Source organism: Stegastes partitus, unplaced genomic scaffold, assembly GCF_000690725.1.
Source record: "Stegastes partitus isolate 25-593 unplaced genomic scaffold, Stegastes_partitus-1.0.2 Scaffold142, whole genome shotgun sequence".
Lineage (NCBI taxonomy): Eukaryota > Metazoa > Chordata > Actinopteri > Pomacentridae > Stegastes > Stegastes partitus.
Genome location: NW_007577873.1, coordinates 47,532 through 64,295, shown reverse-complemented (window position 1 = coordinate 64,295; position 16,764 = coordinate 47,532). Strand labels below are relative to the sequence as shown.

The 16,764-nt window shown below is 38.4% G+C and overlaps 1 protein-coding gene across 3 annotated transcripts; it reads left to right on the top strand.

The window, feature by feature from the left end:
* Nucleotides 1-213: 213 nt before the first annotated feature.
* On the top strand, nucleotides 214-15,422 carry LOC103355281 (microtubule-associated protein RP/EB family member 3). Of its 3 annotated transcripts, none has more exons than XM_008279010.1 (9): nucleotides 214-299; nucleotides 3,856-3,923; nucleotides 5,919-6,043; nucleotides 6,133-6,278; nucleotides 7,027-7,186; nucleotides 7,292-7,333; nucleotides 9,484-9,614; nucleotides 10,137-10,289; nucleotides 13,895-15,422. In XM_008279010.1, the coding sequence occupies exons 3-9, from the start codon at nucleotides 5,923-5,925 to the stop codon at nucleotides 13,961-13,963; spliced, it is 822 nt and encodes a 273-aa protein (XP_008277232.1). In that variant the 5' UTR covers nucleotides 214-299; nucleotides 3,856-3,923; nucleotides 5,919-5,922; the 3' UTR covers nucleotides 13,964-15,422. The 3 variants fall into 3 exon arrangements, with proteins under 3 accessions (XP_008277232.1, XP_008277231.1, XP_008277233.1); XM_008279009.1 differs by having other exon boundaries at nucleotides 5,916-6,043; XM_008279011.1 differs by lacking the exon at nucleotides 7,292-7,333 and having other exon boundaries at nucleotides 5,916-6,043.
* The last annotated feature ends 1,342 nt before the right edge of the window (nucleotides 15,423-16,764 follow it).

Sequence of the window (16,764 nt, the reverse complement as noted above, 5' to 3'; positions counted from 1 at the left end):
AGCATTTTTACACTGCTGTATTGGCATCAGGTAAATGTGAGCTCTCAGCACTTCTCCCAGCGGTAGAGGTGGGCCGCAGTCAGGCGGCCGGACCTTGTCTCCATCATGGCCGCTTATTGGACGCAGTTTCATTAAATCCCACGCAAAAATCCTCCACAGCCGCGCGCATGTGCAGTGCGAGCGGCTTAGGTGGAAACAGTCTCGCGCAACTTGCTGAGGCGACAGTCGGGGTTATAGCAACGGAAAAGCCCATCACCAGAAACAACGGGACGGCGGAGAGAGGGACGGTGTCTGTCTCAGTGAGTAATAGCAACTCAACTTCACTTAAAATGAGCCCTCGCGTGCCTGAAGTTGTGTTATTTCACGGTTGGTTTAATTCATGCCTCGGTAGAAATTGTTGAACCGTCCCGTAGGTGAGAGTCAATCTTTCACTGGTAATGTGCGTGTGTATTATCGAAAAGGCCTCCAGAGGGGGGTAACGTTAGGCTAAAAAAAAAAAAAAAGTCTCGTTTTCAGTTACACTCGGGTATATTCGAGTTCGCTGATATCGCTGCGGTGAAATTATTTAAGCTGGAAATCCTTTGAATTTACCAACAGCAGCCGAACCCCTACTGAAGTCGAGCAGCAGCGTTAGCAGTGTAAGTAGTTAGCCGAGAGCTAGCTGGCCAGGCACAGTGGCAGCGGTGCCTGTCGCACCGTAAGACGGCCGTAACGTCAACTGTCACAACAGCCAGGCTGGAACCGACCCACACCGGCCGCGAAGTTTAATCAGTGTCTGCCCACCTGACCAGGGGTTACAAGTGATGTAATAGCACACTTTTATAGCCCGCCACGCTCACACCATAAACTGATATCACATCTGCTGACTCTAGGAAAAGACATAAATGCGCAGTGACTATGAAACGGATTTACTTTATTTGATTCGGAAACGTGTGTGAAACAACTTTTATAGCCAGTCGATTTCTCGTTTTACAAATCATTCTGAAAGTCTTATTTTGATTTTGTTTGTTGATATTATGTTTTTATTCCCTCTTCCATATTTGTGAATTTTATTTTAATCAATTTCACCATTTTATTATCATTATTTATTTTGTGCATTAGTCGCGAATTGTTGTATTGTCTCGTTTTTTGTTTATTGACTTGTCAATCATTTGTGAAGTACTTTGAATTTTATTAACCTGTATGTAGATAGTTACTTTATTGATCCTTTTACAGGAAGTTACTTTGTTACAGCAGCTACATTATAACACAGACAACCCCACAGGACACTGAAGGCACACATACAATGTACAACAAATTAGACAATATTAAAAAAAATAATCAAATAGTATAAAATTAAGATAAATAAATGGGTACCCAGTGTGCGAATGTTAGAATGTGCAAAGATGGATTTTAAAATGTATGTACATAAAGTGTCTGTAAGCTTCTATACAAAATAGAATTTGAAGCTTTTGCAAAAAATTATTCTTTTTGGGATTATTTTATTTTCTAGTGTTCATGCTGAGAACACAGCATTTGCTCACTTTATGAAAACATCTAGAGAACCGTCATATTTAATAATAAAGACTGACAAACACCAGGCTAAATGACAGACTTCTTACAAAACCCTAACAAGATGCTGCTACTTTTCTGGGGAAAGTTTAGTCAACTTTTGAGTAATTAAACTTATTTGTTACATGACCCCTAACATGTAATTTAGTCACTGCTGCATTTAGATGGGGTCATGAGTGTGATAGTTGTAAGATAATAACTGACTTAAATCGGAGGTATTATATTGATGACTAGGTAATCAGCATGATTATTTTTCCTCTATATTATTCAGTCAGTGTTTTGGTCATCCCATTACAGTTTCCTAAAGGTGTTCTCAGATTGCACAGTCCAAAGTTCCTGCCACATAATGCAACAAAAAGCAGGAAATCCTCGCTATTAAAAGGCAGGAAGTAAAAAATATTTTGAATTTTTGTTTTAATATGATTAATTGGTTATCAGAACAGTTTTTAGATTGATTACTCGAGACTTTGTAGTTACTGAAAGGAACACATTTTGATGGCTGTGAAGAAACTGTAGTCTCAATATATGGGTGACCTTTTGCTGTTAAACCTCTAGTGTCACATAATTTGAAGGTGAAGAGAGCAGAATCACAGTGATGAAAAGTGTTCACCCTGTCTCCACCCCTCAGCCCTAGCTCTTCAAAGAAATTCAGATGTAATACATTTAATTTTTATATGCAGTTCTACAATAATGATAGAGGTAGTGCATGGGTCAGATATCTTCAGATTCTTCTTCTGGATATAAGAATACAAACAAAGAGAGGGTCTATCAGGGGAGAAAATCCAGCTTTAAGGTTGCCATCTTACATTCAGGTTTAACCTTGCATTTTCTAATAAATCACTGATCCTGTCCTCAGGGTCAGTTTAAGTTAGATAAAGCCAAACAGGTGTTATCTATCTATCAAGCATTGTTCTTAAAACTAGGGCTACAACTAATGATTATTTTAATTATCAATTTATCTATCGAATGCAGTCTCCTTTCAACATATCTTTCACCTGAAAATGTCCTTGACAAATTCTCAGAGGCCACAGTGATGCCTTTAGACATCTTACTTTGTCAATCCAACAGTTCAAAACACAAAGAGATGTAATAGAATGTCATACAAGACAACTGATGCAGGAAATGGTCACACTAGAAGCTGAAATCAGCAAATATTTGTGACTTTTGTTTAAAAAACAAAACAAAAAAGAAAACCAAAACATTTTTTTTCTCACTTCATTGATTATCAAAATTGTTGCCAAGTAGGTGTCTCATTTCAGATCTACTGATAAATGAATGTAAATGTGAGCTGCTGCAGTCTCACACCGCTCTGTCAGTGACATGGATGCAGTTTGCATCATGTGAGGATGAGAAAGTCAAAAAGCAAAATGAACTAAAATCATCATGCTTCAATACTGTCTACAATTCATCGAATAGTCAAAATGGAGTTCTTCAATATTTGTTGCATTCCCCCACTGATAGACTAGATTAACTGGCAGATTCACCAGCCACAGGCAAGTTAGCGACATTTGCCTGGTGGGCAGTGTTACCTCAGTGAAGCCCTGCAGTCAGGAAGTGATTGTTCAGTACAGCATCCTGTATGCTGTTTGTTTTGGAGGCCATCAGTTCACCGGAAATGCTGTGGTATTGTTGGATATTTCCGTATCTGGGGCTGTCAGTGTGATGTATCACTGCAGTATTGGTTTTATGCCTACTGGACACACCCACAGTCTGAGGTGAACTGTGATGGGTTAGTGCGTGTTGAACCTCAGCTAAAAGGATTAACTGAGGCAGAGATTAGTGGCCCAGTGAGTGAACTAGTGGCTGGCCGCTACTTTATCTGCAACATGTCTCTTTGTAACCCTGTCGAGGTGCTCTTGAGCAAGACAGTAAACTATTGTGACCCTTCAGTAGAAGCACATAGACCGTTAATAATGAAAGCAAGTGACTAATCATTTTTTAACAATTTTGAGAAAAAGTTCTATCTCATTGCACACTGAATATCTTTTAGGTTTTGGACTTTTTAGTTGCATAGAATAAGATGTTTGAGGATGTCACCAAAGGAAAACTGGCATTTATTATTATTATTATTTTAAAAAATTTTACTATTTTCTGACAGTTGATAGACTAAATAATAAATCAAGAAAATTGTTAGCAGATTTATCTATAATGAAAATAGCCATTAGCCGTCCAAGAGGAATTTCAAGGTGACATACACAGAAAAGCAGCAGTTACCCATGACCGATTTGTCAATGAGGTAACTTTGATGTACAATATTTTTTGCTGCGCAGACTGATATCCCGCATGGCATTGGTTTGTCTCCAGGTCTTTCTATAGGGTGGTCAAACACAGCCCAATTCTTGACAGTACACACCAACACGCACCCAGCACAGGTGAGTAAAGCGTGGGTTTGTTTCTGTATGTTTTGTCAAAGTATGATCAGATCTCACATTAGATACCTCATGTGATTGCAGTCAATAAAGCGTATTACATTCACAATGTCCCTGCGACCCTAGCGAGGATTAAGTGTTGTATAGGTAATGGATGGATGGATGGATGGACATTCACAATGTGCAGTATATGACTCTGAGTATATGATCAGTGTGAGGAAGGCAGTGCACCATTTTTAAAAAAAATATAATTCTGTAAAGCCGTTAAAGAGTGTGATAACTGCCCTTCGTTAACCTGCTTAATGAAGTATGTATTTATATCTTTGAAAGAAGATTTATGACAATCAGCGGTTTATTTCTAAAAATACCTTCTTCCCATCATATCTTACCAATTCCTTCATATCTTTGTTACTGCTTTAGAGCAGTATATGAATTTAAATGATCTGTGCCATGTTATATGTGCTTCAGTAATGATACTGCACATTTTTTTCTGGGAAGCAGTTTTTACTCCAATGCAGACAGTCTGTCCTCTAAGAGTCAGTCAGTGACATTGAGAACTGCCTCCCACAGTTGACACAAGACTCCCTACTCTCTCCATCCCTACATGCAGCTTGTTACAGCCTGGAACAACATTTGTTTTTTTAAGACTCTTTGCCCCTTCCTGCACTCATATATTTTCTGGCTTCTTAGCTTCTCTCACTCAAAACAAACATTTGCGACCACAACATGAAAATAGAGAAATAACAGCTTACTCAAAAGCTGATTGTGGTATCAGTCAAGCAACATTTTAAACACTGAAAACCTCAGATGACAGGCTGAAGGCATGAAAGATGAAGGGACTATTAAGTAATGCATTTGAATGAATTCCTGTCATTGAAACACTTGATTTCAGGGGTGTGGTGCATTGTTTCTTGATTAGAGCTCAATCTTGATGCGGGCACACTTATGTTATGGCTTGTTTCTGAGGTTATATATCCACTGTTCCTACAGTGGCAGTTGTGCATATATCTATCAGCTATAAATGACCACACAATCAGATGTTAGATAGACTTTATCAGTAGCTGATAAAGTCATCATGTTGCAGCTCATTTAATTACAAAAAGACCAACTTAATACTCCCATCTAGAGGATTATGTCTTCATTGTTTCAGTATCTTGTTATCTGTGAAATCACAATTACGAGACAGTCTGTGGGGCAATAGCACAAGTAAGCTGTTTTTGTAAATAGCTGTTTTGTTACCCGTCTTTAGACCCAGCGGTGACAGAGTCTTGCATGAATAGTGATGAAAAAGGTAAACAGACATAAATAAAGGCTTCAAGTAAATTTCAAGCTATTTAGTTGTATTGTTATCAATTTTTCAGTTGTCCTAGAAGTAAAAGGCTGCCTTTTCATCCTAACTGATTAATGTATAAAAAACAATTTTAATTTACTGTACCACTCAAAGGCAACCAGCAGCTACTGGCTTTTAGAACCTTTTAAGGTGCAACACCATCTTGCATGTCATAAATCAACACAACTTAAATGTCAATACAGCAACTCTGACCATTTGTTTTTATTGGCTCTCGTAATTGACATGACTTTATGGATGACCTAATCTTCTAGTGTACGAAAGAATGTATATGAATTCCAATGGTGATATTAAAATGTACTGTTACTCTGATTTTGAATATTCCATTTCCTCACTTGTAACCATTATGTCTGTGTGCTAAACAATATATACACATTTATTCTTGTCTATGTGTCAGGCAGTGTACTCAGGTGGTAGAGCAGGTGGTCCACTAATTACAGGTTAAGAAGTTTGATCCCTGGCCCCTCCTGTCGCTGAAGTGTTCTTGTGCAAGATACTTAACCACAAACTGATAATGTTTTACTTTTGCATGCATTAGTCAAATATATATCTTATGTAACTGCAAAAAACTGGCTGTTCAGAACTGTAGCCTTCAGAAGTTTAGCATTTAACAGCTGCATGCCATGTACACGTGCTTGTGTGTGAAGCAGGAGGATGGCGGTGAATGTCTACTCCACCTCTATGACCATAGAGAACCTGAGTCGTCATGACATGTTAGCATGGGTCAACGACTCTCTACAGCTCACCTACACAAAGATCGAGCAGCTCTGTACAGGTAATCACACACACTTCTTTGGAAATCAAGCCTTTACTTAACTAAAAAGGTATATTAAAGACTTAAAAATATATGTTTTTTTTTTCAAGGTGCTGCTTACTGCCAGTTCATGGACATGCTGTTTCCAGGATGCATATTGTTGAAAAAAGTCAAGTTCATTGCTAAACTGGAGCATGAATACATCCACAATTTCAAGGTCTTACAGGCTGCATTCAAGAGAATGAATGTGGACAAGGTGAGAGCACCAAAACACAAGCACATACATCATGTTAAATCTTCCCCTGTGATAACAGAGTTCTTGAATCAGTGCAGTGACAACAAAAGACGTCAGAAAAGAAGATAAGAAGCTTTAAGAAGCAGGCTCACTGTACTCTTTATGTGTTTACAGTGGTTATTCAGGTTATTAGTGCGATATCACTACCTGTAGAAACGCTGTAGGACTCACTTTTCATTGCTGATAATATGATATATTGATCCTTTTTTATACTGAAGTGCCCTGGTCAAAGCCAAGTGAAACAGTATCTATTCTGTGGTGTCTTATTTTTATATAAAGGAACTATAGATAAAAAATTTTAAATTGTTACTTAATTTGTATGTTTGCCTTTATTTTGAGTGCAGACAGTAAAGAGGTGGCAGAAATAAGGATAGTGAGAGAAGAGGTGACATGCAACATGATAACTGATGTTCAAAATCTTAAGGATGGCCCCCCATCTCTGCAGAATGATAGTAATTATCCTGTTATCCCCCAACTCCATTAATGAATTTGTAATTTCTTATAATGCCCCTTTGATCATAAGCTTGTGCTTCTGTCCTCACCGCAGTGAGTTTTGTAACACTTGAAGAATTCTAATTTCATTGTGCAGGGGTCGTCTATCCTGATATTTAAAAACAATGTATAGATCAGAGCTGTTCTCTTAATAATCCTTCCTCAGCACCTTGTTTTTCTCACATCATGTCTCACTTTGAGTGCTTGTCCCTTTTAGATCATCCCTGTGGAGAGACTGGTAAAGGGAAAGTTCCAGGACAACTTTGAGTTCCTTCAGTGGTTTAAGAAGTTTTTCGATGCCAACTATGATGGGAAAGAGTACGACCCTCTACTAACACGGCAGGGCCAAGAAGGAACGCCGCCGCCACCTAACCCAGGTACAACACACGTGTGTGGAAGATACAATCAGCTGTGTGAACTCGAACGCTTCATTCCATTGCTCTCACCTCTTTCATGCAACCACATCCCCACCTCTAACCCAGGTGAACCCATTCATCACAAACCTAAAAGACCCGTTCGCTCAGGTAACATCCCCTCTGTTGAGCATGTGTGTCTGTGTGTGTGTGTGATGTCTACGGTTTAGAGTGTCTTAACTACCATCACCTTTGATTGTGTCACTGTATGATGTACAAAATTCTGGAAAATTGTTCCATAAGTTTTAAACAGTTTTGGAAGTCTTCTGGACTGACACCAATTATACATGCAGCATATACACTCATAAACCTCATGTATGCACACCCTACAAGATATCCTGCTTTGTTGTACTTAAGTTGTTTGGCAGAGTCAACTTATCACAATGTGTAATTGTTTCATGTATGTAGGATGGAAAAAAGGAAAGAACAATAAGGAAATGTCCAGTACACAATAATTAGTCATCAACACATGTCTTAAGCAAAGATGCTCTTTGCTGATGATAAACTAGAGGACAGTAGACCTGTGTGTGTAGTCATTGTCAGTGTTTTGGTCTCAAACTGTGGAAATAAATTTTGGTTAAAAAAAAAAAAGAAAGAAAAAGAAAAAAAAAGTTCTACACTGCACATACATTTTTACCAGTTGTATGAAATAGGGCCACATAATGTCAGGAAGAACTGACATTACAATATTTTTTTTTCTATGATATATATTGCACTATGAAAGAAACAATGCAGTAAATACAGCCTGTGTATAACTTAGCAAATGCAAGATGCAGTCTGTGGCCAAAACACTGCAGCCTGGTTCACTTGTTCAGAGCGACAACCTTCACCATGTTCACTGCATTGTCTCTTGTTATACGGACTTGATGTCTCTCATCACGACCCCAAGCAGCCAACACTTCCCTCATCCCCACTGCGATGTTCTCACTGTTTTAACTTGGTGTTACATACTGCTTGTGAAACAGCCAGATCATGTTTTTGAAATCCTCTTTAATAACTGTGTTAACTTGTATCATGTCTTTTACATGGTAAAAGTATTGATTCTATCTGCGATTTGGAGTCTGTTTCACATGGTAAAGTAGTTTTTGCTTTTGATGGTATTCAGATCTGGCTTTGCACTCCTCATACTGAACAGTTGTGTTGCCTCGTGTACTTGAAACAATTGCAAGACACTGCTGACAGAGTACCTAGTACCTGGTTTTGGTCAACTTAATTGTTTCTGCAGTTGAAGCATTTCTGTACAAGTGATGTGTCTTTTTTGCAACCAAATCTCCCTTTTCAGTGTTTCTCTCCCATCCTTACACATTTTGCTGTGCACATACAGAGCCTGCATATCAACTGTTTTTTAAATTTTTTTTATTCAAGTTAAAAAAACACAACTCTGTGTATCCAAGATCCCTTACACTCGAGTATATTATGTTCCATCAGACAGAATTCGCTTGTAGATTGCTGATGAAAAATGGGACCCATGTAAGGCTTTTTTTTGTAATGGGGGGGGGAAGATGTAGCATGTTGTGGTTGAGGGTAATTTGCTTGACTTCACATTGTAATTTCTGCAATGTGACTATTGTGCATGTGCACATGTTATTATCAATACTGAAATTATATATCATGCTGCCCTAATGTGCATGTGTGTGTGTGTTTGCTGTGACACCTCTGTTCTTGGGATAATGATGCTGTTTTAGGCCTAGGGCTGATGAAACTTCTGCAAAGCAAGGACAATTTTAATTTTTCATCTTTTGAGACGTTTTGTTGAAGGTTAGAACTTGGCATAAGGCTTAGATGTGAATTGAATCTAAGAGCAACATACACACGTGTCTGGAAGATGTGATCAACTCTGTATGAACTCAAATGGTTGTAGATCAGTCTAGGTAGATTTTTGTCCTTATTGATCAGGAAACAAAAGTGGCACATCACTAACACAACAATAATAGCTCTAAGTGCAGGTGTCTATTCTGCTGTGTCTATTGTTAGGAACATTTTATAAAACTCAGAACAATCACATACTTTAAAACAGTAAATAAAGACTTAAAGCATTAAGGTGGTTTTATACATCTAATGCAAGTAGTAAGAATGAGCTGTTACACAGTGAGCGTAGAAAGCGGCAGTGTGTAAAATGAAATCATTTTGATAACCCTCACAGACAACTGATGGATGATTGAAAATGGCTCAGCATCCAGTGTAAATACACTCAGAGTTTCGAGTCATGGACAAAAGATCTAAACAAATGTAGATATAATGTGTGTACTTCTGTCTTGTAGGCCCCATGAGAACGTCTCCCACAGCACCGAAGACTGTCCCCACCCCACAGAGGCAGACCAATGTAGCCCGCAGGACAACTCCTGTGGCCCGTAATGGAGGAGATGCTGAGCTCATAGAGCTCAACCAGCAGGTACCACAGCCCTGATCTTTTCTGACTTTTCTAAGAACACCAGTATGTGTCTGTACAGGTCTCACATCAAATACCATGATTAATGGAACCAGTCAGTGTTCATGGTGTGCTTTGGAAGTTTCTCCAGATCTTACAGAGACACTCATTTACAATCCTTTTGGCACAAGCAGTGTCATATTGAGAATACCAAATAGGTCTGGGTCAAATACTGCTGTCTGATAGTAAAATAATTACCACAAGGTCACTGTTTGTGCTCTGCTTCACAATTAGAAACACAGTTTTTGGACTGACTCATCATATTCTCACATTGTTACAGTCTTTTGGTTCATGAAGGCCATTAATACAATAACAATTAAATACCTATTATATGTGTGCACAGTGTGGAGTTTTTTGCTGGCATATTATTTATCATCCTTTCTGCATTTTGTTTGTATGTTGTTGTTGTTTACTTTTAATGTCAAACCCCTCTGCTGTTTGACCTGTCTTTCCATCATTTTTCTCCCTGGCTGTATGTGGTCGTAGGTGTTGGATCTGAAGCTGACTGTAGATGGACTGGAGAAGGAGAGAGACTTCTACTTCGGAAAGCTGAGAGACATTGAGCTCATTTGCCAGGAGAATGAAAATGACAACAGCCCAGTCCTCGGCAAAATCATGGACATACTGTACGCTACAGAGGTAAATACAATCCAACCACACGAGGAGAACCTTTTAGTGTTTAGTTTTTTAGCGTAAAATCAGACTGTGTATATACACTGTCGTATTTTAGTGACTGGACAACCAGAGGGCTGTAGTACGAAGCGAGATTAGTGGGTTATCCAGGTATAGTCTTAAAACTTAAAGTCAGAGTTTTCAGTGTCACGAAGGTGTCTCTCTTTTAACCTGCTAGATCTCCATGGTAACTGATGCTGTAGAGCTAACCTGGTTGGGAGCAGGTTATGTTCATTTAAATCAACTGGAAAGAGCGTCTCCCTTTAACCACATCGTTTACAGACTATTATTTATGAGCAATACAGGTTCTCAGCTGAGGGAATGTGTTTTATCTGCAAACACGCTGAGTTGTACGTTGCTAATATCATTGAATGAAGCTGTGTAGTTACAGTATGGCACACTGTAAATATCGTGTTGCCATGGGAACCAGACATGTATTTAGTTGGTGACGCAGAAATCATAAATATGTTTTTATATTTGGCTCTGATTTGCTGTCAAGTCCGTTCACACTGCTGGTACTACTCGTAGAAAATTGATTATTCTACTGGTATTTATTACAGAGAATATTCAATCTATAACATTAATTTCGCTTTGATTTGGCCAAACATTAAAATTATATCCTGCATTATGGCACAGTGTCGAACCTAAATGCACTTCAATACAAGATCATGTTTAAATATATGAAGTTTAAAATTTAACTTTAAAGTGCAGCTGTCAGTTGGAAATAAGCGGCTGCATCAGTAAAATATTATATATTAGCACATTTAACCATTTTCTACCAGCATTCCTGTCTTGCACCATTTGCAGCAGCAGCATTTTTTAGCGTTTTTTTTTATATTCCTCATTATTCTTAATTAGAACAACGTCTTGACTAAAGCTGCTGCACACGATCATTTCATTTAGTGCAGAAGAGTCGCGTGAAATGTTGAACTCCCCTTTTCATGTGAATGCGCACAGAGTCTGAAGCAGAAGGTCTGAGTTGATGAGGAAAGTTGATAACCACCTTTGTGATAACTGTAGTCTCTGATTGCGGCTTTCGTTTTTGTTGAGCCGGCTTACACAAAGAAAGCCTGGCTATGTCAAACTTGCTTCCTACTACAGCCCTAAATCCACAAGACTATAGTGTTCACATTTCCCCTGAACCCTTTGCTTTATCTTGAACGGATGATTTGTTTACAGTGCTGTAAAAAAACGGATTTGCCCCCTTCTCGAGTTCTTGTTTTTTAGAATATTTCCCTAAACCTAAATGTTTAAGACCATCAAACAAATTTAAATATTAGACAAAGACAACCAAAGTAAACACAAAATGCAGTTTTAAATGATGATTTAATGTTTTAAGGGGGGAGAAGCTATCCAAAGCTACCTCGCCCTATGTGAAAAAGTAATTGCCCCCTTTGTTATATCATGAATTAACTGTGGCTAGTCACATTTTGGATAGCTGAGCCTGATTACCTCCAGACCTGTTCACTCGAGAAATCACTTAAATAGAACCTGTCTGACAAAGTGAAGTCCGCCAAAAGATCTCAAAAAGCTGCAACAAAATGCTGCGATCCAAAGAAATTCGAGAACACATGAGAAATAAAATAATTGACATCTATCAGTCTGGAAAGGGTTGCAAGGCCATTTGTAAAGCTTTAGGACTCCAGCGAACCACAGTGAGAGCCATTATCCACAAATTGAGAAAGCATGGAACAGCGGTGAACCTTCCCAGGAGTGGCCGGCTGACCAAAATGACCCCAAGAAGGTGGAAGGTGTGTGTCCCGTTACATCTGGCGTAAAAGTAACACAGCATTTCAGAAAAAGAACATCATTCCAACAGTCAAACATGGTGGTGGTAGTGTGATGGTCTGGGGCTGCTTTGCTGCTTCAGGACCTGGACGACTTGCTGTGATTGATGGAACCATGAATTCTGCTCTCTACCAGATGATCCTGAAGGAGAATGTTCGGCCATCAGTTTTTGACCTCAAGCTGAAGCGCTCTTGGGTTCTGTAGCAGGACAACGATCCAAAACACACCAACAAGTTGACTTCTAAATGGCTTTAAAAAAAAAACAAAATGAAGGTTTTAGAGTGGCCTAGTCAAAGTCTTGAATCCCATTGAAATGCTGTAGCATGACCTTAAAAAGGCCATTCATGCTTGAAAACCCTCCAGTGTTGCTGAATTAAAACAATTCTGTAAGAAGAGTGGGCCAAAATATCTCCACAGTGATGTGAAAGACTCATTACCAGTTTCAGAAAACTTCAAAAAACTTTTGACTTCAGTTGTTGCTGCTGACGGTGGTCCAACCAGTTTAGGGGGCAATTAGATTTTCACACAGGGCCAGGAAGCTTTGAATAGTTCTTTTAAAAAAAAAATAAAAAAATCATCATTTAAAAACCGCATTTTATGTTTACTTGGGTTATCTTCGTCTGATATTTACATTTGTTTGATGATCTTAAACATTAAAGTTTGCAAAAAAAAAAAAGAATTTGAGAAGGGAGCAAATACTTTTTCACGACACTGTATATCACCTGTAGCAGAGATTGCTATGTGAATTTTGACAGAGATTGAATGTGTTTAGATGCGTTTAACTGCTCAGCAGTGAAAACCAGATGTATACTTTGTCTTTGTGTAGGTTTTATTCAAACTTGCATCCTTCTGCACTGCTGCCACAGTGATACTTTCCTTATGTGAAGTCTTTGCCATGCACATCATCACATGTAATAAGAGAGTTAGAATTCCTGCTATGTGTATATTTATATATACTCTTTATCCAAGTGTAATCTAACTGGGAAAATAAGGTTTCATCTTCTTTCCTCTCCTGATTGTGGAATCTGTTTCTTGTATTTAAAAAAACCATGTTGCTGGAGAAATCTGACTGCATCCTGGTCCATGCAAATGCAGTGAATAGTGAAATTCAGCTGAGATTGTCTGAGGTCAGCACTGTGATCAGATTTAAAGCCATAATTTGTAGCGTTCCAATTGTCATTGTTGCTGAGGGGTTCTGTTGTCTGTCATCACTGTTTGTCTTTGTGACTGTATTTTACATTTCTATGCACTATGTTAAATCTGAGCTGATGATCACAAGATCTTAGGTGAACATTCAAGACATAAAGCATTAGAGAGCAGCAGAGAGACCTGAATGAAATATTAGGGCAAGCAGGAAAGGTCAAAATATACTATTGCCCATAAAGTTGGAATATATATATTTTCTATTTATACACATCAATAATCACTTTTGATCAGGTGCGATGATGACAAACTGAGTCCCAGTTATCCAGATGATACAAATTCTGACTTCAGGATCTGACTGAAGAGTGGGACGCCCTGCCCATTGACGACGATGTCGTAACGCATTGATCTGCGTGTCAGGGTTGGCCATACTCAATATTAGTGACTGAGGGACAGTTGAAGAGTTTTATTGGACATTCTTATGCATGAAATCCCCTTGAATATGTGTTTCCTGTTAAATTGACATTGAAGAACATTGATGAAACATTTACCTGTCATGAAAAATATTACAAGACAGAGTATTTTTGCTCAATAGTAGCACAGACTACAGCTTCAAAACACTGATTACTTGTCTTTTTCAGGAGGGATTTGCACCACCAGAAGATGAGGAAATTGATGAAGGAGCACAAGGAAACCAGGAAGAGTACTAAACTCTTTTCTTCTCTTCATCAACCCCCCACCTCTCACCCTTTAATCTCACCATTATTGTCATTTCTGTCCCTTTTTATTTCTCCCTCTTAATTTGCATTTTACAAACTCCCCTTACTTCTCCTACCTTGTCTGTGGCTGCCCATACCCATGATGACTTTGTTGTACAGCCTAGCTTCCCAAACTCTTACTAGCAAAGGGCACTTAACCCAGACCTGTCTGGACTAGGGCCCAGCCGCCTGGCTTGGCTTACTCAACTAACCGGAGGGAACAGCTACACTGCAGGGCTAATTTAGCCTGCTAGTCTGTCAGAGGTTTACGGTTAACAGCAATGAGATTACAGGGATGCAGCACTGGAGCCCAACAGTGCTGTGAATCTGTCTGTCTGAGGAGGCAGGTCACTTTCTCTCACCACGCACTGTAACCGGTGATCACACAGAGACGCACACACATGCATCAGGGTTCTCTGCAATGTTTATATATGAAGCCACACAATGTTTTCCACATAATGTGATCAGCTTTAAAATATTTTGGCTGGATATTTCACAAACTGAGATTATAAAGGGTGTTAAGCCCCTTAGGAGAGAGGCCTACACATGGATATATTTTGGTCATTTTGCATATTATGGCACATGTGAAGCCTGCGGACATATCACAGACTTTGAAGTGCTCACATGTACATGCATAAAGAAGTTATCGTTCCTAAGTAAAAACATCACAGATATTTTCTTATATATCAACTTGTCCCACCACAGAGGGTTTGCTCATGAAACTGTCTTCACGGCTTGTTTAGGAGACAGCATGGTGTATTTATGTTTTTATTTATTTTTCTTTTTTTTTCTCTCTTTTTTAAAATCTGCTCTATACAGTTTTGGTTTTGGGGAAATTTAAGGTCTTGCACTAAATGTAGCGAAACACACCGACTGAAATGATTTTAAAAAATGCCAACATGCAGTGACTGGCTGCAGCCAGAAAGATACAGGAAGATGCAATTTTATATTTTGTAGATTTGTTTTAAAGAAGTTTGTTTTTTATTTGCATTGAATTCCTCAATGGCCAAGTCAGAGGCATTAGTGCAAAACTTATTTATCAGACAAATGTCAGGCTTTGAATTCTATGAATAAACAATTGTAGAAAAACAAAAACAAAAAAAAAACACGAAAGGTAAGACTACAGAATGACACTACTAAATACTAATGTTTGACTGTTTTAATTGAGTTGAACATTTTAGCTGCTACCATTACTCTTGTGTTGCTGTATTTAATTGAGTTTTCATATGTTGCATAGCGTTAAAACGCCACAGTGGCTGCCAAGGAACTAAAGGTTTGGTTTATTGTGATTGACAGTAGTTGGACCAGTCTGCTCTTTCTGTTTGTTGCCATGGCAGCCATGTGATACACTTGCATCATTTGGACTTACTGCTGGAATGAAATAAAGCTCTGAGGTTCAAAAAAGTAACAAGTGATCACTGTGCTATCTGCCATAATGCTGTGGGGTTTTTTTTTCCTTCATCATGATATGTATTCTCTATTATTTATTCCTTGTCTCTATGCAAACCAGTGGTAAATTGTTCCCAACACACCCACACATGCATAATTATACAGTGCAACCACAAGGATGCTTCAGTCTGCTGTTATGTTGCCACAAAATCATTTGCACTTTTAAAAACATCTGGAGATTAAGAGTGAGATTAATCTATTAAGTTCAAAAGACCTGCAAAATATTAACATATTGACCCAGCAAGACACCCACCAGGGTCAGCGGTTAAGCTTCCACTCCTGTTGAATAAAGGAGGTCTTGAGAGAGATCCAGGAGGTTTGTGCCAAACACTAAGTGACTCATTTGAGCAACGCTGTAGCCAACACGCTCCGTCTGTTCCACAGACAGCAGCCAGACAGAGCTGCAGCAGGTCCATGGTTTAAGTGGACCTGGCACTTGTCAGTGATGGACCTAACAAACAGGGATAAGATAGTACACTTGTAGAGCAGTATTTTGGACTAACCTCCAGTACTGTTCACATCTAGTTTATATCAAGAGTAGACTTTTAACATGGAAATGGGCTGTATGTTGGTACAGTGTATGTTAATGAACATACTGGCAATATATTAATTTAAACACAATGCTACAGCCTGACATGTCACATTTAGGGCTTCAATTGTCAATTAATCTGAAAATTAACCAGGTATTTTTTTTAACCTCTGTAAGATATCAGAAAATGGTTTTGAAAATAAATCACAATTCTAATAAATCTACAGCTAGTGATACCTACCTAAGATTGCTTGTTTTGTCCACAATCCAGTGAATTAGTTTTAACCTTTGAGAAGCTGGAACTTGTGAATTTAAGGAATATTTACTTTAACAGCTGCCAGTGAGGCCTAGTTGATAATCAAAACTGTATTTTATTCATTATCAGCCAAATTACTTAAAGCTCAGCTAAAACTACATAAAATCTTAAAGATTTGGTTGGAAAGAAATGTTAACATTTTGAATTTAATGATGTAGATTCAAACTAGGGCTGTAAGTAATGTTTTTTGTTTTTTTTTTTAAAATAATGTTCGCGACTGATTGTTTGGTCTATAAAATGTCAGAAAATAGTGAAAAACACCAGAATCTTTAAATATCTGGTTTTGACTGACCAACAAAACCCACATATATTAATTTTACTATCACGTCCGATTCAGAAAATCAGGAAATGATCAAATAGTTGCTGATAAGCTGGACTTCATACATTAACTAATTATTGACAAATCAGCTCAGCTTTACTATCCATTAGTTTAAACTCGGAAACAGACGCCATTTTTAA